This window comes from Dipodomys merriami, unplaced genomic scaffold (genome assembly GCF_024711535.1).
Source record: "Dipodomys merriami isolate MVZ:Mamm:240054 unplaced genomic scaffold, mDipMer1.0.p SCAF_35, whole genome shotgun sequence".
NCBI lineage: Eukaryota > Metazoa > Chordata > Mammalia > Rodentia > Heteromyidae > Dipodomys > Dipodomys merriami.
In genome coordinates, this window is record NW_027205048.1 from 15109864 (window position 1) to 15135970 (window position 26107).

The 26107-nt window shown below is 47.6% G+C and overlaps 1 protein-coding gene across 1 annotated transcript in view; it reads right to left on the bottom strand.

Moving 5' to 3' along the window:
* LOC138803857 (disintegrin and metalloproteinase domain-containing protein 12-like) overlaps positions 1-26107 on the bottom strand; it is a 274347-nt gene that overhangs the window by 39483 nt on the left and 208757 nt on the right. The window contains exons 10-13 of the mRNA XM_069987927.1: positions 24995-25079; positions 21342-21490; positions 6277-6454; positions 1236-1325 (exon numbers count right to left, since the gene is read on the bottom strand). Coding sequence (XP_069844028.1) covers positions 1236-1325; positions 6277-6454; positions 21342-21490; positions 24995-25079 — 502 coding nt within the window. The remainder of the gene's footprint in view (positions 1-1235; positions 1326-6276; positions 6455-21341; positions 21491-24994; positions 25080-26107) is intronic.

The window sequence follows — 26107 nt, forward strand, 5'->3', positions numbered from 1 at the left end:
GATCTCAGCCTGCTGAATAACTAGGAGTACAAGGTATGAGTGCCCAGTGCCCAGCAATCCATCCCAGGTCTCGAGTGGTCATTTGTATTTTTAGTTAACCTTTGTGAGCAAATTATAGTAAAATATAATTCGGAGGGCATAATTGCAGTATCAGTATTACAGAACTACAAACCTCTTTATGGGATGAGTTAGAGTTGAAGGAAAACAGAGGGTACTGAAGGATGGGGGTGGCAAATGCATTTGAGCCCCTCTGACCACTGCTTTGTCTTCTTGCTTTGTCAGAATAGCTTGTCTGAGGCCAGCCAGCTGGAGACCTTTGAGCTCTAGCCTTGGTTCCCTGCACACCCATCAGCACAGAGAGAAAAGACCCCTGCCAGTTTTTGAAAGGCCTGGAATTTGTAAGGAGTAGTAGAAAAGTCACTAAAGTGGATTGCATCCAGGCATTGCCACAGGCCCTCCTTCCCCTGTCTCCCTGTGGCCCTCTGGAGCCTCTCCTGGTTTAAGCTCAGCCTGTTCCTATCTTCCTTCAGCCCCTTTCTGGTACCTTCCATCCCCAGTAGCTGGATGCCAGGGAATGCCAGCTTCTTTCAGCATTCCTCAGAAGTTCATGACCATCAGGAGGGGACAAAGGAAGGCAGAACATAAAACATTACGATGCACTTCTAAATCACTGTGCTCCGGCGGGCTGGTAAGAGGCAGTTTCCTGTAAGCTGCATGCCAAGATCAATTGCTTAAGGAACAAGAAATAAAACTCTACCCTTGGAACTGCTGAATTAAAAGCTCAGACTTCTCTTCTGTCACCTATCAGCTCTGAATAATGAGACAAACAATGAGACTGCCAAAGCAAACGCAGTCCCAGCAGCTCTCCTGGTCAGACTGAGCATCTTCTGTTTGGAGGACATTACGATCAGGATGTTTCCATGAGCCCCTATGGGATGCCATGTACAGATTCTTGGCCTCCAGTGTTCTTAGCACCAGGCGGGGAGACTTGGAGTGATGAGGTGGAGTCTGCTTTTCCTTGAATGGCTATTGTCACCGAGATAAGCCTCTACAAGATCAAAGGATCAGTAATGTTGCACTACAGATGCTTGCAGCCCGTAAGTAAAGAACACATCCCAGATGATTGGCAATGAACAGGAATCATCAGTTTGGTAGGACAAGCACTGGCCCTGCATCAGATTCAATCACCCACACCGGTCGGTGACCTTGGGGCCAAGGTCACTGTGTGAGCTCACCTGGCAGTCTTCACAACACAGCCCGTGGGCGCACACGGCCTCTGGCTTCAGGGTGCAGGTGGTGGCGTTGCAGCAGCGGTTGGTACATTCCTGGCAGAGAGATGAGCTCCGTCAAACAGGGTTCTACAGAGCACTCCTTAAATGACTGCCAAAGAATCAGAGGGCCTGACTCCTTTCTTTAAATCATCATCTTTAAGTAGTTGCACAAAGGTGTTTGAATTCAACATGTCCATTTATGAGTACAATGCATCTTGACCTGTGTCATCTTTCCATTGTTTGTCACCATTTCTCCCAACCCAAAGGTCATTTTCATCTGTAGGAGAGCCAGGAATTTATGTGGCTCTGTGCATCTTTGGGAGAAGTTGCTAGCACTCCATTGCCCTGCATGGGAGGGGAAGAAGTTGGGAGGGCAGGCTGCATCCAGGAAGCCCTGGTGGCCAGCAGCCCAGTGGGGCTCCTAGAGAAACCTCCATGCAGGGCTTACTCCAGTGAGCTACATCAGGATCAGCAGAAGACTTTGAAATTACTCCTCACGAATACATATGGCCAGTGACCCTAGCTACCCAGGAGGCTGAGACCTGAAGAATCTCAGTTTGACTCCAGCCAGGATAGAAAAGTCTGCAAGACTTCATCTCCAATTAACCAGCACCATTCCAGGATGGAGGCATGGCTCTTTGGTGAACAAGGCTAGCTGATAGATATAATCACAAAGACACATGGATATGTACAATGTTTCTTTCTTTTTTCTTTTTTTTAAATGAGCCTTTTTCATAGGTGCTGGAGTCAGTGCTAGAGCAGTTGCTTCGCATGAATCAGGCCCTAGGTTTGGTTCTTAGCCTCAGCACCTTTCCTTTCCCCCTACTCACATATACACCCACAGGACCACGTCTAATATAGGATTATAGGATGACAAGAAACAAAGTCAAACCAACTTCTTCTTATTTTTTGTTGGTCCTGGGCCTTGAACTCTGGGCCTGGGTGCTGTCCCTTAGCTCACTGTGCTCAAGACTAGCATTTGCGCTGCAACGCCACTTCTGGCTTTTTCTATGATTAAGTGGAGATAAGAGTCTCATGGATTTTCCTGCCCGGGCTGGCTTTGAACCTCGATCCTCAGACCTCAGCCTCCTGAGTAGCTAGGATTACAGGTGTGAGGCACCACTGCCTGGCTTCAAACCAACTATTCTTGATTCCCCATTTCCTGCAATCTCACCAATACAGGCAGGCTGTAGGTCTAGCATATTCTGGTTGGGGACTGGTTATTAGAACCACTGAGAGGAAAGAAGGTGGCTAGGGCTGGGGCCTAGATTTTCAAGGACTCTAAGGAGATCAAATATAAATGCATGGTCCTAACTGAAACAAAACACAGAAAGAAAGCTGTTTAGTAGGCTAAACTTTGTAAGTACCCTTGCTGCTTTTCCAACCAAAAGAAACAGGGCATTGACAGCTTTTGCTAGTTCTCAACAGAAGGCCTGCCCCATTTATGCAGTGAGTTTATGAAGCCTGTGAACTTTAGAACATTCCAGTAACTCGGTGTTTCCACATTTTAGAAGATGCTGTAATTATCAGAGGATGGAACAGACCATAAAGTCTTTAATCCTACTCAAATTGTCAGTGTTCTCTTATCCAGTCTACAATGTGCTCAGAAGAATTTATGTACTACTGGCTAGGGAGAAGCTAATTATATGCAAGTTTAACAATATAATAGTTTACTCCTGAAAATGATCATCTTTTATGTATGAATCTACCATGGACATCATAAATGCTATTAATAAGTTTTGTCAGCAGTCAGGAAGATTGAGGCTAGCCCAAGATACCTTCACTGTATTGTCTGGGAAGCTCAATGAATTACGCAATCATTGTTTATCATTTACTCTTATCCTAGTGAATTCCAACGCTATTAAGCTTTTAAATTTGTTTGAGGGCTTTATAAACATCTGGAATGTGAAATATATACAGTAAGATAAAACTGCCAACCAGAAGTCAGAGCTGAAACTTTCATGACAGTAAGGGTTTCTAGCTTATAGACTTTACATTTCCCGGAAAGTTTAGAAACTTCTTTTTTTGAAGCTCATTTATTGCATTCCCAATGAATGTCTTCATATGTACAGACATGGTGCTTGGCTTCTTATGGTTTAAATGGCTCTGCTAATGATACATTTAGCAAGTTAGAGATTTCCTTGAAACACTGTGTTAAATCAGCCATCAGCCATCTTCATCCTAAGACCTCTTAGGAGTCCTCCCTGCCAGATCACCGATGAACAGAAGCAGTGGCCTTAATGAAAATGCAGCCAAAGTAGAATGCCTTTGACTTCAAAGGGGATTGATAATGTGAGAATAAGCAAGTTTAAAAGATGTGTGCAAGCTACTGGCATCCTACTGACTTTAAAGAAGGAGATAAGGCTGCTCTCCCAGCCCTGTTAGCGGGGAGAGGGAGCGAGGTGCCAGGATAGCCTTACACTGACATAAATCCAAGGCTTGTACCAGAGGGCTGTGCCGCGAGCCGTTTAACGACCCCATATCTATTCCTTCTGCAACACCACATTTCTCAGAAGAGACAAATCCTCTTAATGTTGATACATTTATTATTTTAGTAGTCAATAGGGCAGCAACATAGCCAATGAATACTAAGGCTCTGAAGAAGAAAGACTAATGAAACCATTAGAGAATCCTCTGCAAGGCCCTAATTGTCATTCTCTGGCTGTAGATAGCAGACATAGATCCTTAGTCACCGAGAGCTGGTTGGAATAAGCGTGCTGCGATGGAGATGGTTTCTGGGAGCAGGGCGGCAGGGGCCGGGTCCAGCTGTGTGCTGGGGGAGGTCATCGTGACTCGCCTGCTCACCGGTTCCCCGGTGGTGGAACACACTGGGACCAGAGCAGGCCAGAGAGCACAGCCGTCGCTCCCATAAACAGTAGAAGGAATATCTGCGGGCTCTGGGCACTGGGGAAGGGGAAAGAGCTCTGATAACAAGTCTGACTGCAAGTCTGTGCGAAGCAGTTTGGAAACCGGAAATGGGCTCTTACACTGCTAGGATCTGGAAAAGCTTGAACTGTGAGAAGTAAAATGTAAAACATATAAATAAAAAGTGAGGAGGAGAAAAAAGGCTCCTGGTGACTTTAAAACATTTCTTGGGAAGAAGAGGTTTGGAAGAGGGGGAGGAGAGTTCTTTTAAAATCTCGAGAATGCACCATATGCCATGTAAAGACCCTACAGAAGGAGAATTTGGCTCTCTCCTAGGAGGAGTAGTAAGCGAAGCAGCCCTGCAGAGCACTGCACTACCCGGAGAGACTTTAGACGGCACGACGCCTTCATGGAGATAAAAATGGGACTGGCAAGTGTTCGGTACCAAGGCATAAGCTGGCATGGTGGTAGCGGTGATGATAATGGTGGTGTGGTGACTGAACTGTGGTGGTGGGGGTAGCAGGGATGTGGGTTTGGTGGGTGGCGATGGGGTGGTATCAGTGGTGACGATTGTGGCGCTGGTGGTGACGATGTTGGTGTGGATGGTGTTATTGGTGGTGGAAGTGGTATGATATTCAGGTGGGATGATGGTAGTGGTGGAACGATGGTGGTGGTCATGGTGGTGGTGGTGGTGATAATGGTAATGACGATAGTGGTGATGGCGATGATGGTGGTGATGGTAGTGGTGACGGTAGTGATAATGATGCTGGTGGAGATAATGCCTGGTTGCATGGAGTTGTCTCAAACCCGAGAGTCCATGATTCCAGGAAGACCTGGCTTCTTATCCTTCATAAAGCATCACAAGTCCTATGAAATCCACATGGCTTCTTTTCAGAAATATGGGTAACCTAAGCTAGTCGCTTCCCGTGACAGTCTCACATTTCCCTTCATGACGCTACAGAGGCTCTGCCACAGTGTGACCAGACGTGCGCCTACCGAGCAACCGCACCGCCCACCAGAAGCGGCACGAGCCGCCGCCACTGCAGCCCACGGCCTCATTGTTGATGATACTCAACTGTCACACCCATGCCTCCCCTCGCCCTCTACACTCAGCTACTCCCAGAGCTGTCAGACCAAGGCTGACCGTGAAAGATGTTGATTAGTGATGCTTGGGGTGCTCTGTCTCAGCAGTTTCCCTCCCAACCCCGAGACCCCCTTTCAGAGCATTCCTCCAAACAACTCCTCCTGAGCGCTCACTAAGCCCATCTGTGCGTGTAGCTTTGCCTGTCTTGAACGCTGTCTACCATTTTGGCTTGCATTAGCTCCAAGGGAGGGAATCCCACACACAGCCTGCTTGCTCTGCAAACCTCTTGCTTTGATTTATTCTCAGCACAACCTCCCCTAAGCTTTGAGGGGGCCCTTGCTTTACTAGGAGGTCTCTGCATCCTCTCTTTCCCTTTCCTTTCTTGCCACGAATCAGAGATTAAAAAGTAGCTGTTAGACTTTTTAATGTTGATTAGCTTTATCTTGGGCTGTACACAAACAAGAAATTTTCCTCAAAATGACTGGGAAGCAGGGTTAAATGAGCTCTGTGCCGGATGAACACTTCTGCTGCTTTTGCTCATTGCTTCTGGAAGCTAACAAGCCGAGAGGCAGAAACACCCCAGCCTCAGGCCGTGCACGCAGAGGAGGCTGCAGCAGAATTTCAACTTGACAGGAAGTTCTTTGCTGAAAATGAGTGCTGCTAATTCAAATTCCCCTTTAGTAGTGTGCTTTACAAAGAGGAAGAAATGGTGCATATTGGCTCTTTGAAGCTAGAATGAATGCCAAGGCTTTCTTCTCTGTCAAACTCAGAGCTAAATGCTTTTTTATTGTTCTTGTCTTTATCTTACTGGGAATATCACACCCTTCAATAGAGAAGGTTCTTTATCTATTTAAACAAAATCATACGACTTATTCTGGGCACTAGTTAACATTCAGGAAAGCCACCCAAGTGCAACGGGCTTGGCTGAAGATGGCCATGTAGGACTTTTCCACCCCGGCTCTCTAGCATGTTCATTCTGATGCCACTTTCTCCAAGTTCCCGCTTCTTCGCCCAGCCAAGGACATACAATGAATGTACCGGAAACAGCTTCCTTACCTCCGGCTCCCCACAGTCACATTCCTCTCCCTCTTCAACATATCCATTCCCACACTTCCGGCCCCCGAAGGCTTGCTTGATTTCCGGCAGGTTGAAGAGGCATACCCCCATGCCTTTGTCCAGGCTGGTCTCCAGGTCCTTCCTGCTGCAGCTGCTGAACACCATGGGAAACGGGAACCTGGGAGGCAGATCCCCAGAGAGTCATCAGCATGTGGCACGGCCTTGCCTGCCTGGGCCCCCTGTGACCGGTGCCTCCTGCTGGCAGCACCTGCCCAGATGTTCAGCACTAGATCAGGCACATTCAGACAGAGTGACACTCATTCCCGCATCCTGTACCGTGCATCATCGCCCAGGAAGCGGTGTTAGCAAAGAAACTACCAACGGCTTTCAAATCAATGGCTTTAGACAATCTCATCAAAAGACCTCACTGATAGTCCTGATGGAACTGATACAACAGGAGGTGAATTCCTAGCTGAAGTTTAAAACAACACAACATGATCATTGTTGATCAATGTCCAGAAGGAAAGGATACCCTGACCCGTCTCGTGGTTCTGGGAATGGAAGTCGGGCACAGCTGGCGGCAGCACTCGGTGCTCTGAAGGTGGAGCTGCCAGTGGGGCTGGGAGAGAATGGAGATGGACCAGAAATGCTCTTGCCTCTGAATTCCAGGACTCCACGGGGGTATGGCAGAATCCACCATTGCCCCAGCACGCCCTGCTCTTCTCTCTGCCCGGCCTAGCGTTTTGCAGGGCCTTGCACCTGGGAGGGCCTGTGACTAATCCCCGATGATGGAACACGGGGAGAATGACACGGATCTGTGTGGGCCTGTGCTGTTGAAGCGTTTGTCCCTGCCGAGTCCTTCTTGCTCTTTCTGCCAGCTGAGATCAGGAAACTCCAGGAGATAAAGGACTCAGACATGGTAGCTGCTTCGGACTTGCTATGTGAGGAGAACTGGCTGCAGCCTCGACCCCAGCATGTCATAAGCAAAAGAAACACAGTTCTAATCTGGTGTGCAGTGGCAAGACAGGGCTTCTCTGGCAGCAGTGACTGGGTGTGGTGTGGTTTGAATGCGTCCCCACAGGTCTATGCTGGGAGATTGGTCCCCAGTGCATGGATATTGGGACGTGATATATCGGCCTATAACAAGGGAAGCCTAGAGGAAGGTAGTTGGGTCATAGTTACCTAACCCATGGTTGCCTTGTAGTTCTTGAGGGCTCCTGCTTAATTCCTGTGAGAGGGAGGTGTTATCCAAAGAGCAAGTTGGGGACTGGAAAGGTGGCTTAGTGGAAGAGTGCTTGCCTAGCATGCATAAAGCCCTGGGTTCGATTCCTCAGGACCACATACACAGAAAAAGTAAGACGTGGTGCTGCGGCTCAAGTGGTAGAGTGCTGCTAGCCTTGAGCAAAGAAGCTCAGGGCAGCGCCCAGACCCTGAGCTCAAGCCCCAGGACTGGAAAAAGAAACAAACAAACAAAAGCAGCAAAGAGCAAGCTGGCTCTGAGTCTCTCCTGCTTGCTTCCTGTCTTACCATGCAATCTCTCTCTATACACATTCCTGCCACTTTGTTCCCACCGGCTATGAGGCCCTGGGAACAGAGGCTGCCATCTTGCCATTGGGTCTCCATAACTATGGCCTAAATAAATGTCTTCTCTTCATGTGCTAGCCAGCATCAAGTGGTTTGTTTTTACCAACAAATACCTAACTAATATTGTTAGCCATTCTCTTTAGCAAACACATCTTCCCATGTCTTAAGGCAACAAGGGCCATAGGAGAGGCATGCCAGGAGCCCGGAGGTTTGATCACCCAGAGAGGAAGCGGGCCCCAGCAAAGCTCCCCACGGACACATTTACAGGACTTCGTAATTGAGTGTCAATCATTTGGCCAAACCAACACAAGTTGCTACTTTTCCCTAAGATGACTAGTCTGACCCATAATGGCTGCGTTTGGCAAAGTCTCAAGGTGGTGATGGTTTCTACAGTCAAACCGAGTGACACTGCTCCATGGCCCCAAAGTGCTTTCTATCAATCTCAGGCTATGAACTGCGAAATACAGTATGAATCCACACATCAATTAGTGAAGAAAGTCTTGCTCTGTTGGAGGTAAAGGCAATACATGAGACTGACTGGTTGTACGGGAACCAAGTTCCTTTTGTAATCTTTATACCTTTCCTTGGCAGACAGATTGATTATTCCTGGTATCAAAATGAGGCTGAACAGCCACCACCAATTACAGAGTGTAATTTTCTATTTAGAAAGGCTTTGCATGGAAGAGACTGGTACATTACTTAGGAATTGCAATGTAAAGGAACAAGCTTCATAATGGTGTAGGTTCAATGTCCCCGTGTGAGTTCCTAGGATGCACTTGTGTGTGTGTGGCTTGATCCAGGAACCTCTTTCTCACTCAATCATGTGCAGGTTGCTGCTGTGATGATAAACCTGGATCAGCTCATCCTGGAAGAGACCAGATCTCTAGACAATGTTCAAGTCCATTAGGAAAGGCCTGAGGGGTTAGTAGCATATCCCAGAAAGGACTCCGAGGAAGATTGATAGTACTTTAGAAAGGTTCGAAAGGTTCGAAGAAAGGCTGTTTTGAAGCAGGCTGTTCCACAAAGGAACAACATTTTCACAGAAGGACGAGGCCACACCATTCATCAAGCTTGGACAAGTTTCTTCCATGCCAGTGTCTTCCAAATAATGCATACTTAAAAACAAATTGTTGTTGGTTGTAGGGCTTGAACTCAGGGCCTGGGTGCTGTCCCTGAGCTCTTTTGCTCAAGGCTAGCATTCTACCACTCTGAGCCACAGCTCTACTTCCTGTTTTTGAGTGATAAATTAGAGATAAGAGTCTCCCATGGACTTTTTCTGTCCAGGCTGTTTTCAAACCATGATCGTCAGAGCTCAGCCAAGGATTATAGGTGTGAGCCACCGACGCCTGGCTTTTGTTTTCAGGGAAGGGTTGACCTTGAAGAGAACGAACAGAAATATACAAACGAGGTCAGGTTTTAGTCCAGGAACTAAAGGGCAGAGTTTTGGGAGGAAAGAACAGATTGCCTTTGGCACAAAGCATCTTTCTCTATGAACTAGGTTTTGTCAGATGGAAGTGGACTGGTCTATGTAACAATAAATTTCTATTTGCTTTAGCCTCTTCTTATTCTGATGAAGGATAAACCCTAAGTGCTTTTAAAAATCCCCCATTTAGAATTGTGGTGAATATTATTCACCCAGGGCACATGGATTTATTCATCACACAGGAAGGATGAGAGGGTATCAGGTCCCCAACCTGCTCCTGTTTAAATCACAAGGAGCAACGTCTTCCTCAGCTGCTAGGAAACGTCTCAGCAAATCCACCGACTCTGCCAGGTCCTTGCTCAGGGGGGCGCAGGCACAGCACAGAGAGGGCCTGCATCACACAGCCTGGGTTGGCTAGGACACCACAGGCATGAAGACAATTCCCCGGGATGGCTGTCCACGGCTTGAGGCTTCTCCCCCTGCAGCCCAGAGCCTGCTTGACTTTCTCAGGGATGCACAGCCCTTCCCCACGCACTGCACCCCTGCTCCTCTCGGAGGGCCCATCAGCACTCCCTCACTTCTACCTGAGGATGAAAAATACACTTTTTTTTTGGTAGTGCTGAGAACTGAACCTGGGGTCTCATGCATGCCAGGCAGACGTTCTTCTGAGCTACACCCCAGACCATGAATGCTCTTTTGCTGAAAGATGGAGATGGGACGATAATGTTTTCTGAGTCCTGACCTCTTGCTGCAGGACGGTGGTGACTTACTCTGATACACTATCCCCGAACCCACTTTGAGCATGTAGAGGAAGACACACAGAGCAGCCTGTCCCTCAGCATACAATGGTTCTGAAAAGATTTAGTCAACACTAATGAGGCACCAAACTTGCTCTCGCTTTGTAGCAGAAGGGCACAGAAAACACCATGAGCAGACAGACAGTGGAGAGGAATACAGGTCAGGAAGGAAAGGAAGTCAGACAGCAAGGCCAAGGAGATGTACCTTGAAGAGGATGAGCCCCAAGACAAATTCAAAGCAGAAATATGCTCTGAAATACGGTGACCTCTTTTGTGAGTCACTTTTGTCCTTTTCTCTAATACTTAACTACCAGGAATGTCTGGGACAAGTCTACTGTGCTGATGGCAAGGTTAGAAATGGAAATAGAAAGCTGGGTGGTTGGACGGGGTGGGGTGAACCCACAACTTTTACAAGGAGGAGGCCAACAGGGCTGCTCCCCTAAGTCTAGCTCTCTTTGATTTTTTTTTTTTTTGGCCTGAGACTGGTACTTGAACTCTAGACCTGATGCTTTCACTCAGTGGCTAGCACTCTACCAACTGAGTCATGCCTCCAACTCCAACTGGTCTAGCTGTCTCAAAATTGCTAGATGGACATGTTTAGAAGTTACTTTTTCTTGAACAAATCTGCAGTGAGGATGTTCTTTTTTTGTAGGAACCTACCGTGCATTCAAAGCTATGTTCTTGGGGAAGAACCACACGAAGCCAAGTTATCAACCCTGACAGAAGTTGGGGATTTATATGATGTGCAAAGGCTCTCTGGAAAGGATTCCAGGACCACTGCTTTTCTTGTTGGACATTAGGCAGGCAAAGCATCTGTAATCAGGCTGGATTGAAGGGCCGCAGGCTCGAGTTCTGCTCTCTCCAGGGCCTTTTTAGTTAGTGTGTGTGAGCTTCAGTCCCCTGACTCTGGACTTGGGCTGCCTGGAGTGATGGAGGAAGGGGAATGGAGTAGTTCAAGAACAGCTGGGGTGGACTCAACAAAGTAACATGGAAAGCTGGCTTGTAGAAAACCAGGGCAGGGTCACCTAGGTTTTTACCTCCTTTAATCAACTGGGAAAGCTCCAAATTCACAGCTGAGAAATGACTAGATGCTAAGAGTGTCTTGGTCTGGGAAATCCAGTTGCTGACCTTCAGCTTCCCACTAGTTCTTGTTACAAACCAAAATGGGAGATTGAAGTCACAGATGGAGCAGCCCTGGCAGCCCTCCTTACCTGGGCATGTGGCACAGAGAGTGTGTGTGTGTGGGAAGAACCTTCTAGATGCCTCTTCTATCTGTGCTGCACTTAGCTCCGTTTTCACATCTCAAGTGGGGATCGCAGCTCCTCTCTCTCTGAGGATGTGGACACCAGAGCTTCAACTGTGAACCTGAGAGTCTGCGAAGCTCTTAGCTCTGTTGAGATGCCAGCCACCAGAGTTCGGAGAGAAAAGCTGTCTTCTTCAGTCTTTTATGTTCTTGGACTTAAGAACAGCTCCAGTATGGAGCAGAACACATTAGAACCACAGCCCCAAAGTCGCCATCTTTACACTATAAAAACCCAAGTACAGAGGATGGGAGGAGATGGGGGGGGGGTAGTGGGCAGCTCATACCTGTAATCTAACTACTCAGAAGGCAGGGCTGAAGAAGATGGAAGTTCCAGACCAGCTTGGGCAAAAACAGGGATCCTATCTCAAATTAAGAAGCTCAAGAAAGGGCTAGAGAGGTGTGGCTTAGAGGTAAGGCCCTTGCCTCTCAAGCACAAAGCCCCGAGTTCAAACTCAAGTACTGCCAAGCACAGACAGATGAACTAAAGAACAATGACAATGGTGCTTAAGAGCAATGTGGTCCATGAAGGCGAAGGAACGGTCAAGATGGGAAAAGAGCAAGTTAGTCCACAAATGGTGTTACACAACCAAAGGTCCTGCTCCATTCCAGAGAGCCAGGTTTGTTTGTTTGTTTGTTTGTTTCTAGCTCAACAAAGAACACAAGACCCAAGAGCGGAAACAGCCACACATGAAGCTCAGGAACACGCTTCTCTGGTGATGGCTGTTACCTGCAGGCAGTTTTGTTTTATTCCCCCAAATGTTTTCCCCCAAAGCTAATCTCCCCTGAGTGCCTTCCTCATATTGCTGGTGTCTTTCCACTTCCCAAGTGGAGGCCTGGCACAGAGCTCAGGGTTGGCTGGCTGTGGCTACCAAGCTCAGGGTGCAGTCTACAGAGCACACATCTACCACCAGCAGGATGGGTTGTTTAAGTTTCACTCAGTCCACCACAGTGTGGAGCTCATCCTATTTCTTCCCAGCCCCCTACAGGGGTGCAAGCCCCACCCCCTCTTCTTCCTGGTGGGAGCGAGGTCCTCTTACAGTGAGAGAGAGGGCACACAAGCTCCTGGGGGTGCGGGGCCTGCCATCTGTGCTGCCAGGTTTTGAACTAAAGATTTTAGGGCTGCCATCATCACAAATACCTTTAGGTCTTTTCACAATTCTGCCTGTGAACAAAAACATTCCATCCCTATACGCAGAACTGACCCGAACCAGCAGACTGTGATGCCTGGCAGGGGGAGGGGGGGTTTGCACCCCTGGGAGACTGACCGGCTTGCCTTCTGTGGTGTGGCAGACGCAGGGCAGTCCAGAGGTCTTCGATTTCTCTCCCCGTGCACGTCAGAGATCATGAGCATAGGTGCTGGCAGCAATGACTACTTGTTGAGTGAATCAAGATCTCAGAGGACACTGCCTCTTCTCAACACTCTGTGGGTGAGATTAGACCACCCCTCCGTCACAGCTGAGGGACCTGAGGCTTGGATAGACAAGGTACCTTACCGATGTCATGGGGTTCCAAAATCGGAAGTATACACCCAGACCTCATGCAACCTAGTGGCCCTGAGTGCTGTCAGGCTCTCTCCCCAGGTTCACAGGCCTTGGAGCAGCCTCAGACAGGGCCAGTGCTGGGAGCAGAAGCATCAGTTTGGGAACGTAAGGTAGGCAGCTGCCCAAGCGCCTTGGGGTGCCCTGGAACCAGCTCAAATAAGAGCAAATCTGAGGTCTGATCTCTATCCCAAGGGCACCTCAGCTTAAAGAGCTTCCCTCAAAGCATTTCACGTAATAACAAGCAAAGGCCAGGTCTGGAGGTGTATGCAGCTCACCCGAAGTCAAGCACATGTCAGCTCATACACATCTGAGGGGGATGTGAACCATTGGCAGGGGAAACAGAAGCCATTTGTCTAAACAGCAGCATGACTCGTTGGTGTGAAGGATGTAGACCTGACTCCACACACCCCACCACCTGAGGGCGCTCTGGAGCCAACTCTGAGAACCTGGCTCCAAGGATTAAAAGGACTCCCAGTGAACCTCATGGGCCATACACCCTCAAGTTCCTCCCAGGAATACACGTGACTACATCAGGACAGGCTACTGACCCAGTGGGACAAACAGCTGGGTCCCAGTAGGCTACGGAAGCTACCAAGCGAGCAGTGAGTGGCCAGAACTCTGCAGTAGGCCATTTCAGCGGTTAATAGCAAACACCTGGACCCAGCATGTCACCATCTGCCGCACACCCCAATTTATGATCCCCCCCCAATTTATGATCTTGATGTGAACTTTCACCTCTGCTCCTCCTCCCTGGAAACCAATTAAAGTAAAAATATCATTTCCCAGAAGTTTTTAAAGAAGTTTAAAGAAAGATGACAACTGGGCTCTGGTCAGTTGCGACATGCATAGGAAGTTTCTGGATGTTTCCACAGAGATCTTTTCATATCTGTACTCAGATGCTGCTCCTCCACATGACACCCTCCCTCCCCCCATCCAGAAGGGCCAAGAACTCAAGAGCAGGGATGCAATGTCAACGGGGAAGGGACTTGCGTGGGTCAGAGCCATGTGTCAGATGGGCGCTCAGCCTTGTTAAAGGGAAAGGCTTCTGGCTGTGGGGCTGGCCTGGGCCTGGGCTAGGGGCAAAGCAAACAGCTCTTGCGGTTAATGAGATAACAGGATTCTCCCCCACTCCAGCACAAGTTCTTTCTGCTGACTCTGCAGTGCTTTCCTGCAATGACACGTTGTATCCAGCGTGACTTATAAGGTGAGAACAGCAGAGAGCTGGAGGCGCCCAGCCAGGGCCGAAATCTGCTACATGCTCTCCATGCAGCTGGTACCCCAGAGACTCAGTTTTCCGCTCATCTGGGCTTTCCCAGCTCTTACTTTTGTTTGTTTTTCATTTTTTCCTATTGATTTTATTGTATCTGTTCTTGTAAGCGACTCTAAGCCCCACTGGACAATGGTGTGAAGTATGTTAAAAATGAAAAGAACAATTATGCAAACTGGAGGCTCAGTGTTCTCTTCCCTGAAGTTTAACCATTACATAAAATATAAAGAGGAAGTCTCACTGTTCATGTATCTGATAGTGCTGTAATTACTAGCTGTTTTTAATCTATCCACCTACTTATCCATCCATCCACCTATCTACTCATCCATCCACTCATCCATTCACCCATCCATCCATCCATCCATCCATCCATCAATCCATCCATCCATCCATCCAATCCACTTATTTATCCATCTGTCCATCCATCCACCATCCACTTACCCATCCATCCATCCATCCATCCATCCATCCATCCATCCATCCATCCATCCATCCATCCATCCATCCATCCATCCAATCCACTCATCCATCCACTCACCTGTCTGTCCATCCATCCATCCATCCATCCATCCATCCATCCATCCATCCATCCACCCATCTACCTACCCTTTCAGTCGCAAAGAATTTACTGAACTTAGCTACATGCCAGACATTGTTGTAGGACATAAGGAACAAAACCCAAGTTCCTGAATTTATGGAGCTTCAAACAGATCTTTCTGGATATTGCCTTTGAGTTCATACTACAGCCTCTGTGCTGTTCCCAGAGACAAGAGGAAGCCACAAGGGCATGTGCAGGAGAGGGGACACAAGGGACATGGAGAATTTCAGCTGTAATGCTTGCACACATGTCCTGCCACAAATAAAATGCTGGGTTAATGAGCTAATGACAGGAAATGGTTCTCTGCTGTTGTGACATAAAGTGAAGGAGGCTTAAAAATAAGGCTGCCTCCTGCCTCCCAGACGTTGCACAGGGACTCTGCTTTGTCCTGAGAAGGCCTTTGTCCTCAAATGAAGCCCAAATGCGGCCAATTCCATGCAACAACACGAACAGGCAACTCAGTGGCAAGGCTTGGGCCTTCCATTTGGGTAGTTTGGAACGCTTGGAGCTTCAGTGTCTTCCCACCCATCCGATGACCTAGAACAGCACATGTGCAATTGTCTAGTGTGAAAGTGACGGTGGCCTCTGTTCATCTCCACTGGACTGCGTATCAAGGAGCAATGCCCAGACAGAGGTGGCATTCCTTCCTCAGTCTCTCTTTTGTGTCCACCGTGAAGGAGGAGAGCAATTCTGCCAGGTCCTGAGCAGGGGCCTTCAGTATTTGAATACTGTACTAATTGCAGGAAAATTCCCATAACTTCCAGTGATCCCTATCTGGAGAGGGAGAGGAAGTGGGAACATCATCTTCCTGAGCAGCGCTCCAGAATCCCTCCTGATGAACGGTCATTTTCCCTCACGCCAGTGTCATCATGCAGCTAACTAAATGACTCCGGTTGGATAATTAAATGCTGTGGTGTTTTTGTCTTAATAGACCATCCTTTCATAGGTGCACTGCCTCGTTTTCTATTCTGCTTGGATAATGATTCCTGTTTTATAAAAGCACTTTAACTTTTATTAAATATTTTCATCAAGAAAAAAAATAACCCTCAGATCAGGAGCTGATAAGGGAGGAGTAACTTCCTTCCATCCCAGCTTAGTAAATTAAAAAAATGATCACTGCATTTTTGATCTCAGCTTCTCAGAGTTTAAAAATGGGCGAATTGCAGTGACATGTGCTCTGTGTTGATTTTCAAGGAAGCCGATTCTCGTCAGTATGAACTACCTAGTTTTATCACTTAAAACAATAAAAAAAATCAACCACTAGTATGCCCAAAGTTCTGGGGAGTTTTTATTGAAAATGTTTGCTCCTTTCACTCCCTTGAAATGCTTTCTCAGGTGCAAGTTTTCTCAAAGACACCCAGTGCTGGCTAGCGCCATTGGAGCTGAGGATTTTCAGGATGAGACCTGCTTCATTTCTCTTCAATTCTTTGGACAGCAGTTCAGATGGATTTTTTTCCTGGGCATCTTCTCTGCCCTTTGCCCCTTCAAACCTCTATTCTCTGTTCACTTTTTAGAAGATGTGAGATGGTATCACAGTCATGTTTGGACACGTCTCCTTATCTATTAGAAGTGCACACTGACGTATTGACAGAGGAGACACTGTGATGTCCAGGCCTTGCACACAGAGCCTTTGACATGCTCCGTGGGTCTTCCCCAGAATACCTTCTATCAGAATCCTGTACCTCTTAGGCTGCCACTGCACCGGTTTATTGCCCGCCTCCCCACTTTGGTGCTGGTGCAGGAAGTTAAGAACCTGGTCTCTGGCTTCCGCACCTGCTCCACGGGCTTGGGCTTGTGGCAGGTAAGCGGTACGGGCTGGCAGTAGAGGAGTGGTTTTGCTCTCTGACTGGTGGCTGCTACTTCTCCAACAGTACAATTCCTGCAGCAGGCCTGGCCTGAGCCCCAGTCTGACGGATACCATTTTGGATGCGAGAGGGTTGGGACTAGAGTGGAGGCCATGAAGATCCAGTAGTTCATCCATTCAGCAAGAGGGGCATCTACCCCTGTATCCTGAGCTGAATGAGCAGGCTTCAGGCAAGCAAGAATGCCTGCATCCAGGGAAGTAGAATGGCAATGCTTCTCCTCAAGCAGGACTGTTTAATGTGGGTATCAACGCTATTCCTGACCTCAGCTTAATGTGAGCTATTCGCACTTCTGGAGGGCAAGGCCAAAGCTACACTTGCTTATTTTCTGAGTCTACATCATCTTCAGTGCCCAACACACTGTTTTCTACCCTCCCTCCTGCTAGCAGGTGAGGAGCTGTTTTCCAATCTGGACTAAACGATACCCCAACAGATCCAAGCCCCACATCTTAGCATGGTGAGAAGAGAGTGATTCCTTCCAGATGCACACACAGCAATGTGCAGGTGTCCTTGTGGATCGTAGGTGGCATCTCTGAAGGTGCCCCCTGTGGGAAGGGGAAGGAAGTCATGAAGAGAGGAGGGGCCTTTTCCCTAAGACTGGAGAGTGTGCCAGCTGAGGTATGAGCCACTGCCTGCTGGGCTAATTCAGGACCCTTCCTCTTCCGTTTCCAAATGCCTATTTGTTTCACTCAAAGAAAACTGGAATTTATATGTGATTGCTTCCTTTTTCTTTTATAGGAAGCCCCTTCATTTTGGCAAGCTACATGCAGCTCAGATGCTACATGATCCCCTTAAAAAGGAGGGAATCTCAAGAGACTGCAAAATGCATTATTGTCTAATCTAAACACCTCCATCTTTCCCAGGGCTCTGGAGATAAAAGCCTGGGTTCCCACTGTGGTGGACAGGGCTGGTCTCACCCAGCTCCTCTTCATCTCTAGCCGGCAGCAGGCGGTGTCACCATCTGATTCCCTGTCCCCAGCTCCTGGTCTCCTGGCAGCAAGGCCAGAGCCTCGTCAGAGGCCTGTGCAGTGCTGGGTCCTCTCCTTCCACACGCTTTACTGGCTGTCCTTCCCACTCTTCCTCTTGGTCCTCTCTTATCCCCCATCCTCTATCTTCTTGGTTCCCATCCTTCACTGACTCCTCCCGACCTGTGATTGTTTAATTTCCTGGTTGGTTGGTTTTTTGTCTGTTCCCCGCACTGGAGCAGAAGTTCCGTGAGGACAGGATGAGCGCTGGCCTGCCTGCATGTGTCAAGGCAGAAGGGCTGTGAGGAGCTCTGTCGGAATGCTCCGTAGTTTCCCTGGGTGTCAGGTAAGATGGTCCTGGTACCCCAACTCTCAACAGAAAAATGTTGCAAAACCTAGAGGAATCTGGGAGACTCATTTTTTTTAAATACACATGCTGCTTGTTTCCCCTTTCACACTAGAGAGCACACCATTTGCCATTATGCTAACGAGTCTTTGCTAAGAGGGCTCACACCATCTATATTTGTTCCCTTCTGTAAATGCCTGAGCTCGGCCCTCAGCCCTGAGAGCTGAGAGGGCTACAAGAAGGTTCTTCATGGACAGACGCCACTGAGCTCTTCTCCCACAACAACCCCCAGATACCGCACTTGCCAGAGTCATTTCCAAGACAGGTTTCAAATGTTCACTATCTAGAGACATAAAACACACACCCTCCAAGGCTCTCAGTAATTAATGAGACAAGCCGTAAGAAAAACCCCTCTGACCTGAATCAAGCAGTAGAAACGCCGGCCCACACGCTTACCGGGGACATACTCCATGCCAGCATCCGCAAGGCCTCTGGGTCCCATCTGTCAGTGTTGGCCGCAGGTTAATGTTTACAGGGTGAGGACTCCGGAATGCTGGGACGAAGGCTCAGCCCCAGTACGAGGGGATACGTCGTCTCCTTTGAGCCACTTACAATACTCGATTCTTTTTTGATTCTGAGGCTTTAACGGGAAAGCAGTTGCTCATTCCCCTCCCCCGATTCAGCTTTGGGGCTCAAACTTCCATGAACCAGCATTTTAAGCATTTGCCACCCAATGGCCAGCTCAGTAGCGGGGAAGGAGGAGCGAGAAGGAAGGCTGGTGTTTGGACGCGGGCCATTCATGGAGGAAGTGGACATGTCACCTAACGCCATGAGCCACACACCTCTCCCAGCACCGAGAGGAAGAATCCTGAAAAAAGTCTCTAACTTTTGGATATCTCCAATGCCCCAGTGATTTACCCAGTGCAGACACATGCTCTCCTGAATCCCCAATCCTACTCTCTTGGGGATACCACAAAGTAAGAGAACCACAGCTTTGCGGCGGTCCCAGGGCAGCCTGGGAAAGTCCACCATGAGTGATGGACGATGGGAGCGCATTGCGCTGCTCCTTGGCCTCCCTCTCTCTGCTGGCTTTTGTGATTAATTCACCCACTTGCTTAGGAAGTTGCTCTCCATCTGAGAAAATTAAAAACACCACTCTCTGGACAGGAATGTGGGATCATAAATGAGAACCAAATAGAAAAAAGATTTACGCAAAAGCACAAGCTCAGCAAAAGAGAAAACTTGGAAATTGCTAATAAGGTATAAATCAAATGAAAGCTATTAGCAAAAAAGAAGTGGGGGGGGGTAGGAGAAAAGCCTTTTAGATGTTTTGCTGAGCTCTTAGCCATACCATTTCTACCTGAGGTACTCAATATCTCCAGAGCAATTTAGCTCACAGCATTCTGAACCTCTGCGAGCGCTTGCCAGTGTGGGGCACTTTACAGAAACGACTAGAGCATCAGAGAGCATGTCTGCAGAATTCTAGAATCCTTAGGGATGGAGGGACTTTCTGAGCTGGCCCCCCCATAATGAGCACATACTAAACAAAAAGGTTTGTTTAATATATAAGCAGATAAATGGATGGATTCGAGGCAGGTAGGATGGACGGATGGTTGACTGGTAATGCAGTTTACAAACAAGCCATTCAGGGCTTCCCAGGTTTCTCATCTGCTCGTGTTGATAAAAACACTGCATCAAACTTGGGATGATCAGATGACTCCATTCCAGACCAATGTTCCTAGCCAGACACTCCTGACCTCCGTTGTTTTCTTTTTACTAAGACTTGGCAGCCTCTTGACGACCAGGGGAATGAAGCAGAGTGACGTTGCTGTGGTCACTTCATGAGTTCATCAAGGATGAGAGAACAGAAAACCGGCAGCCTCCCTTTCTGACCCCACACAGCCCGTTGCCCAGGGAAGCTGGCTGTCTCTGGGGCCAAGGGATGGTGGAGCCTGGAGGCACCTGCAGGACGGAGGCCAGCCTCATGCCCTCAGGGGAAACTCTTGGTCCAACCATGATTGTGCCCATGCCCAGACACCTGCGTGACAAACTCAGCACATCCCATTTCAGAGTAGCCTGCCCTGTGCGCTCTGCGAGGTCTCACCTGCTAATGGTGTTGCTTGCTCTAAGGTATTTGTATTTCACTTAGAGGGATGTCCTTGGATTCTGTCATCACAGACATCAGAGAGCCATGTCCTTAATAAGGTCTTGGTGCACACCTTTGAATTATGCTTAAGACAGATCGTTAGTAAAAGAGGCCCTGAAGGTTTTGTGCTTGTGGTAAGCGCAGTCACAAGGAAGCAGCTGTTTGCTGGGAGAGGGCACCCCGGTGATGGTTCCTGGGGGGGTGAGGAGGTAGGGGGTGGGCTGTGTGGCCAGCTGTCTTTGTTGTGAGAACAACTCGATGTCCTGTAAACTGTTTGGCAGTAGGCCCTCAGGCTATTGCTTGCATGAGCACAGCCATGTTCTTTAACAATTCCTCCCTCTTCTGAGACTTTCAAACCCCTTCGCCAGGTGTCCCCTCATGTCAGTCCTTCCTCCATTCAGTGAATATTTACCTCTGGACCCCACGTCTCCTTTCAGCAAAGCCAAAGAGCAGCGTGGCTGGGAAAGTTCCACATTAGTAGAGCATCACGGGTTTCAAAGTTTAATACAACAGGATGGCACTGGGTCACTAATGAGAACCGTTCCACGTGCAGCCCACAAGCTCGTGGAGGTATCAGAACACATCTGAATCTCCAGTCACTCCAGGCTGCATCTACTCCCATTCTCCTTGGTGGGTGCCAACACTGGAGCTATCTCCTTAAGTCTAGAGTTTCAGAAGGCACTGAATATGGAGGGGCAGCTTGATTCACCCAAGCAGAAAAACCATTTCAGTGAAATGACAGGGTGTCTGGTAGCACACCACAACTCTCACCCGCCCCCCCCACCTCCCCAGACATGGCCCAGACCCAGCCCCAAACGAGGAGGTAGCTCTTCTTATCCAGCCTCTCTAGGACACATGACTCGTGGCTCTGCTGTGGGTCTGCAGGGCCCAGGACAGGCTGGCTCCTCTTCCGGCTGCTGAGAGGTGGAATTGTGTGTTTCCCTCAGACACTGGTGCTGGGACTCTGGGATAATTTGCTATTTTAAAATAAACCCAGCACCTATCCTACCACTCCCTGGGGACAGACCAGCCCTCATACCACAGGACCTTGCAGGCTGGGCTGCCTGGACCCCCCCAGAGCAACACCACCCACGCCTGCTGTTCTGTTTTTGAAGTTTTTATGGCTATTGTGATCAGACAACCAGTGCAGCCCCGTGCCTTCGCTCAGCTGTTCCTCTGTAGGAATGTTAGGCTGCGCACAGCTCTCGGGGCCGCGGCAGCCTGCGTACTTGCCTGGTAGAAGGGTTCATGATGCAGCCTCCTTTGTCGGCAGCCGTTTTGCAGCTGCAGCCCCTCTCCAGCGTGTCATGGTTCATCCCAAAGTTGTGGCCCAGCTCGTGTGCCAGGGTCACGGCGGCACCAAGGGGACTGTCTGAATGGTCCTCAAAGAAAACAGAAGGGGCACAGACATAAAGTTCACATCTGGTAGCGCTTTCACCCCTGACCTTTATCCCTCATTGGTACTTGTATTAGTGCCAGCAAAGGGCCAGTGTAGGCTTGGGCCCTGTTATTGACTTTGGACTTGGAATGAATAATTCAACATATTTTGTTAAGTCACTTTGGGGGGTCTCCTGAGCTGGGACTGCATTTCTCATGCTGACACAGGTCAGACGCTTCATGTCCATGAGGCATAATCTAGTGCTCTCCACCCTGCGTCTTTCAGCGTCTCGCCAAACATCTCATTGAATAAAGGATAGAAGAGGAAGAAGCTCCTTCCTTCCTGGGAAATGAAGAACCATTTTAGCCCTGACTGAGAGGCTGCTGGTAGAAAGCTGCTCAGAGGAGGCATGTCTGATGACGTTCTAAATAAGACGTGAGCAGCCGTGACTCACCATCTACATAGTGGGTAGGTTCTGCAAATGCTCACACTTGTTCATGGTAACTGCAGACCAAGGAGTAGTCTACTTGAAGACTCACTGAATTAAGATGATAGCCCACTAATGGTACCCTTTTGCTGGCTCTGGTGTGGTCATGTCGGCCGTGGAAATGGGTGGAGGTTCCCAGGTTCTCTGGTTGTGTGGATGGGGTTTACCTGGCAAGTACCGCCTGGCTAATGCCCAGCTTAATGGAGTCCTTGGATGGCTTGGCTCAAATAGACATTAGAAATTAACTAGTATATAGTTATTTAATTTCAAATCGATTGGATGTGATTTATAGAAACAGTACCCACGTGTGGCCTGACCACAGAAGAATGAAGGAGGCTGCCTTGTTTCAGCCTTGATTTGTGCTATATGGGAAAGAGATGAAAGATTTTCCAGGAAACCATAAAATACTACACTGTAGAGTAAATATCGTGTTATTATCAAATATTATTGATAAGACCAGTCTCTTCGATAAAGGTGTGATCGTGTACAATCTTGCAGATGAAGCGGTGGCATGGAGGCTCTAGCTATCCTTCTCATGGGCCCTCAGTCTAAGAAAAGAATGGCATGCCAAGGAAGCAAGTTATTCTTAGAATAGATGAAATTCCTAATAAATTACTTTGTTTAGATTTTACAGTTTCCTGTTTTAGGAAGCTCCACAAATATGTTCCAGGAAATCAGCTCTTAAGAATAACACACATTGGTGGAGAGAATGTAGCCAAATCTAAGGATGTGGAGGGCTGAATTTAGCATGCTTCAGCATAAAATTCTTAAAGAATACTGCTGATTCCTTCTATTACAGAATATCCCAGTGTCATTTTTAATTACCAAGTTATTTTGCATTCTTTCATGTGTGAACAGAATGTCCCTTAAGAGACAGGGAAACATATAAGTATTCCTGATATCTCCAGATCAAGACTCTTTCAGGCCAATTGGATACAAAGATAAGGCTTTAACTTTATAAAATTAACAAGTCACTCTATCTTGGAAAATGGAGTAACGCTGGTCTCCTGAATTTTATAGAAACTAAAGGTGCTGTGTACTACTTTCAGCCTATCTGGTGTTCCTCTAATAGGTGGAATAAAACCAGATTGGGATGAAGGATGATGCTCACTGCTCTCAAATTAATAGGGCCCATTTCTTATTAACTGACTTTAGTCTTGGCTTGAATCTCATGGCATCACACACAATTTGCATCTATTTCTCACATTTCAGTTTATTTTTGTGTATCCTGTGTGTGTGTGTGTGTGTGTGTGTGTGTGTGTGTGTGCGCGCGCGCGCACGTGCGTGCGTGCACGCGCGCGCCAGTATTGAGGCTTGAACTTAGGACTTCATGTAGTCACTTTGATTTTTGGATCAAGGCCAGTACTCTACCACTTGAGCCACACATCTATTTCTGGCTTTTTGGTGTTTAATTGCAGGTAAGAATTTCATAGACTTTCTTGCCTGGACTGGCTTTGAATCGAGATCCTCAGATCTCATCCTCCTGAATAGTTATAATTACAGGCATGAACCACTGGCACTCGGCTCATGTATTTTTTTTTTTAATACAGGCTTCCCTATATGCATTTACGGAGGGAATCTCAGTAAGGTGCCTCCCAGGAGCCATGAGCGCTGAAGGAAGCCATTTAGTGCTGTCACCTGGGCATTGCCGTAGCCCCACATCACAGCAGGATCATGTGGCTCATGAAGAATTCAGTTTCAGCTCTCAAAACATATTGAGACCAATTTTAAGTGGCAAAGTCAGTAGCAACTGACCATGGAAGCATGAAACTGAAAATTATTCCCTCTTAAAATTTTACCGCATGCTCTGTAAAAACACAGTTATGATCTGACTTGAAATGAACCTGGCACCAAGAAAAATCAGACTTTCCATTGATTTCCATAGAGGAGATCACCCACCAGGTTCTATGTTCAAAAAAGCTTGTTCAAGCCAGCAATTCAGTGAGTGGGTGCGACCCGTGTGTAGCGCATGCTTCCATAAATTACCAACCACTGCACCCAGACAAGAGGAAAATGTTTATGTATAGTCACTAAAAGATTAGATTAGGCAGTATGTGGAAAGAAAATAATAGTCAGCAGAACATAACTCCCTCAGCCCTTTCCTACAACTGAATATTCAAAAATGTTCCGTTTGAAACGCGTGGAGGCCCTCACGCTGTCTTGGGAGGGTGAGTCTGTGTTTATTTAATGGGGATGGAACTAGCTCTGAGGATACTTCCTGTCTGTCAGCTCAGGGTGGGCAGAAGATTTTCTGGGCAGAGACTTCAGAGTGTGAAAACCATTCTTGAACTATCCGAGGGTCTACAGAGGGACACCACTGCTGGGCAGTCTAACAGAGCTCCCTTTCTCTTACACTCATCAGAAGCTCCAAGTACCTTTCCTGTTTTATAGACCTCTACAGCCCACATGTGACAAAGTTACCCTTTTAAAGCAATAGATGTTGGTCTCTTCCTTCCAAGAATAAGGTTATGATAAAGACAGATTGTATGCTGGCCAGAAGGTATGTAAAACATTTGCACTGGTACGCAGTGAAAAACCTCAGACTTCTGACTGTTGGGCTTGGAGTCAGAACCATCAGAAAGTCATTTGAGTGGTAATATTTGGTGAGACCACAGTTCACCCAAAAAAGCCAAGTGCTCAGGGCAAACCCCTATGTCCTGGCTCATACCCATGCTAAGAATTCCCGAACTGGAATGCTTTGACCGAAAGTACAAGTTGAAATGTTTTTTTTTTGTTTTTGTTTTTGTTTTTCCATAAGAGGAGCAAATTCAGCCTCTCGGAGCTGTTTTTTACATGTCAATTTTCCCTGCATGCACTTTTGTGTTTTCTAAACAGTGCCTGAAATGGTATGGGAAGCAGAAGCTGATGAACACAGCTAGAGTAAAGGCAGGGTTAAATCTAAAGAGCACTGAAGGGCAGGACTACTTCACAAAGTCAAATGAAAACAGGGATTTGCCGGGGAGCCATTAACCGGGAAGCCAGCTCCCCCTGTCCTTGGCATCCTTGGCTCCCTTGACTTACCATGACAACTCCTCCGGACTGCTCTGCCGTGCACATGCTCATGATGGGCGCCATGCCGATGGTGGTCCCTTGGAAATAAACCCCACTAGGAAGCAAACAGAAGGACTTCTGTGAATGTCATGTAGAAGAGTGACATTTTCTAACATTTCACACTCTGCCAGGCATGCTTGAGACAGAGCACAGAACGGTGAAAACAGCCACAGGAGGCTGTGTTCACAGGTGACTTTTAGCTTTCTCTCTTATGCATCCCTTTTTTTCCAGTTGCATCGTGGTCCCATAATTCTAGCAGAGTGTTGTTGTTTAGACTCATTCGTTTGTGTTTATAAGCTCCAACCTGCCTGATTCCTGGTGGATTGAGGGAACTGCTGGTGGACAGGCCGAGAAGTCATCCAGATCCTCTACTGACAAAAGGAAGTGCATTGGAATTCCTAGGAGATTTTCTTCCATAGCTGAAATTTGCTTTCCTGTGCAACTCATTCCAGTTCTGCCAGAGACTCAAACTCCTTCAACGTATCCTGCCAATGTAGCTTGCAAGATTGAAATGACCAGAAAGGCGATGGCTTCTGGGATCCAGGAAGTATAAGCAAGCTCCCGTGCCAACCCCCAGGGAGGAGGCATCATGAGGAGGCCTTGCTGTAGGCTCCTCTGCTAAGAAATCTTATCCAATCATGAATCTAATAGCACTAAAGGTCTTTATACAAGGGCTATTCATTGTAATCTCATGCACTAAAATCTCAGTATTGCATTTGTTGAAATCTGTAAAGGAATCAAATGAGTAATTCTTCCTATACTGGTCCTACACATATATAGATAGTGTACAGATTAAAAAGTGAAGTATTTTAGCTGTGGCCCATTGGAAAGAGCTGACAAGAATATATAATGGCCTGTCTGACTATCTGTCTATCAAACACGGTGCTCCCTTCATGAACATGAGGACTGGCTCTGGGTAAGCCTCAGGCTACTGAAGCCCATGACTACTCAAGTTCCTCATGTAAAATGCTGTATGTAGTGTTTGCATGTTACTATGTATAGCTTTTCAGATAATTTAAATAATCTCTAGGTTAGCTGTAATCCCTAATAAAATGTAAATACTATGTAAATAGTGTCTATCTT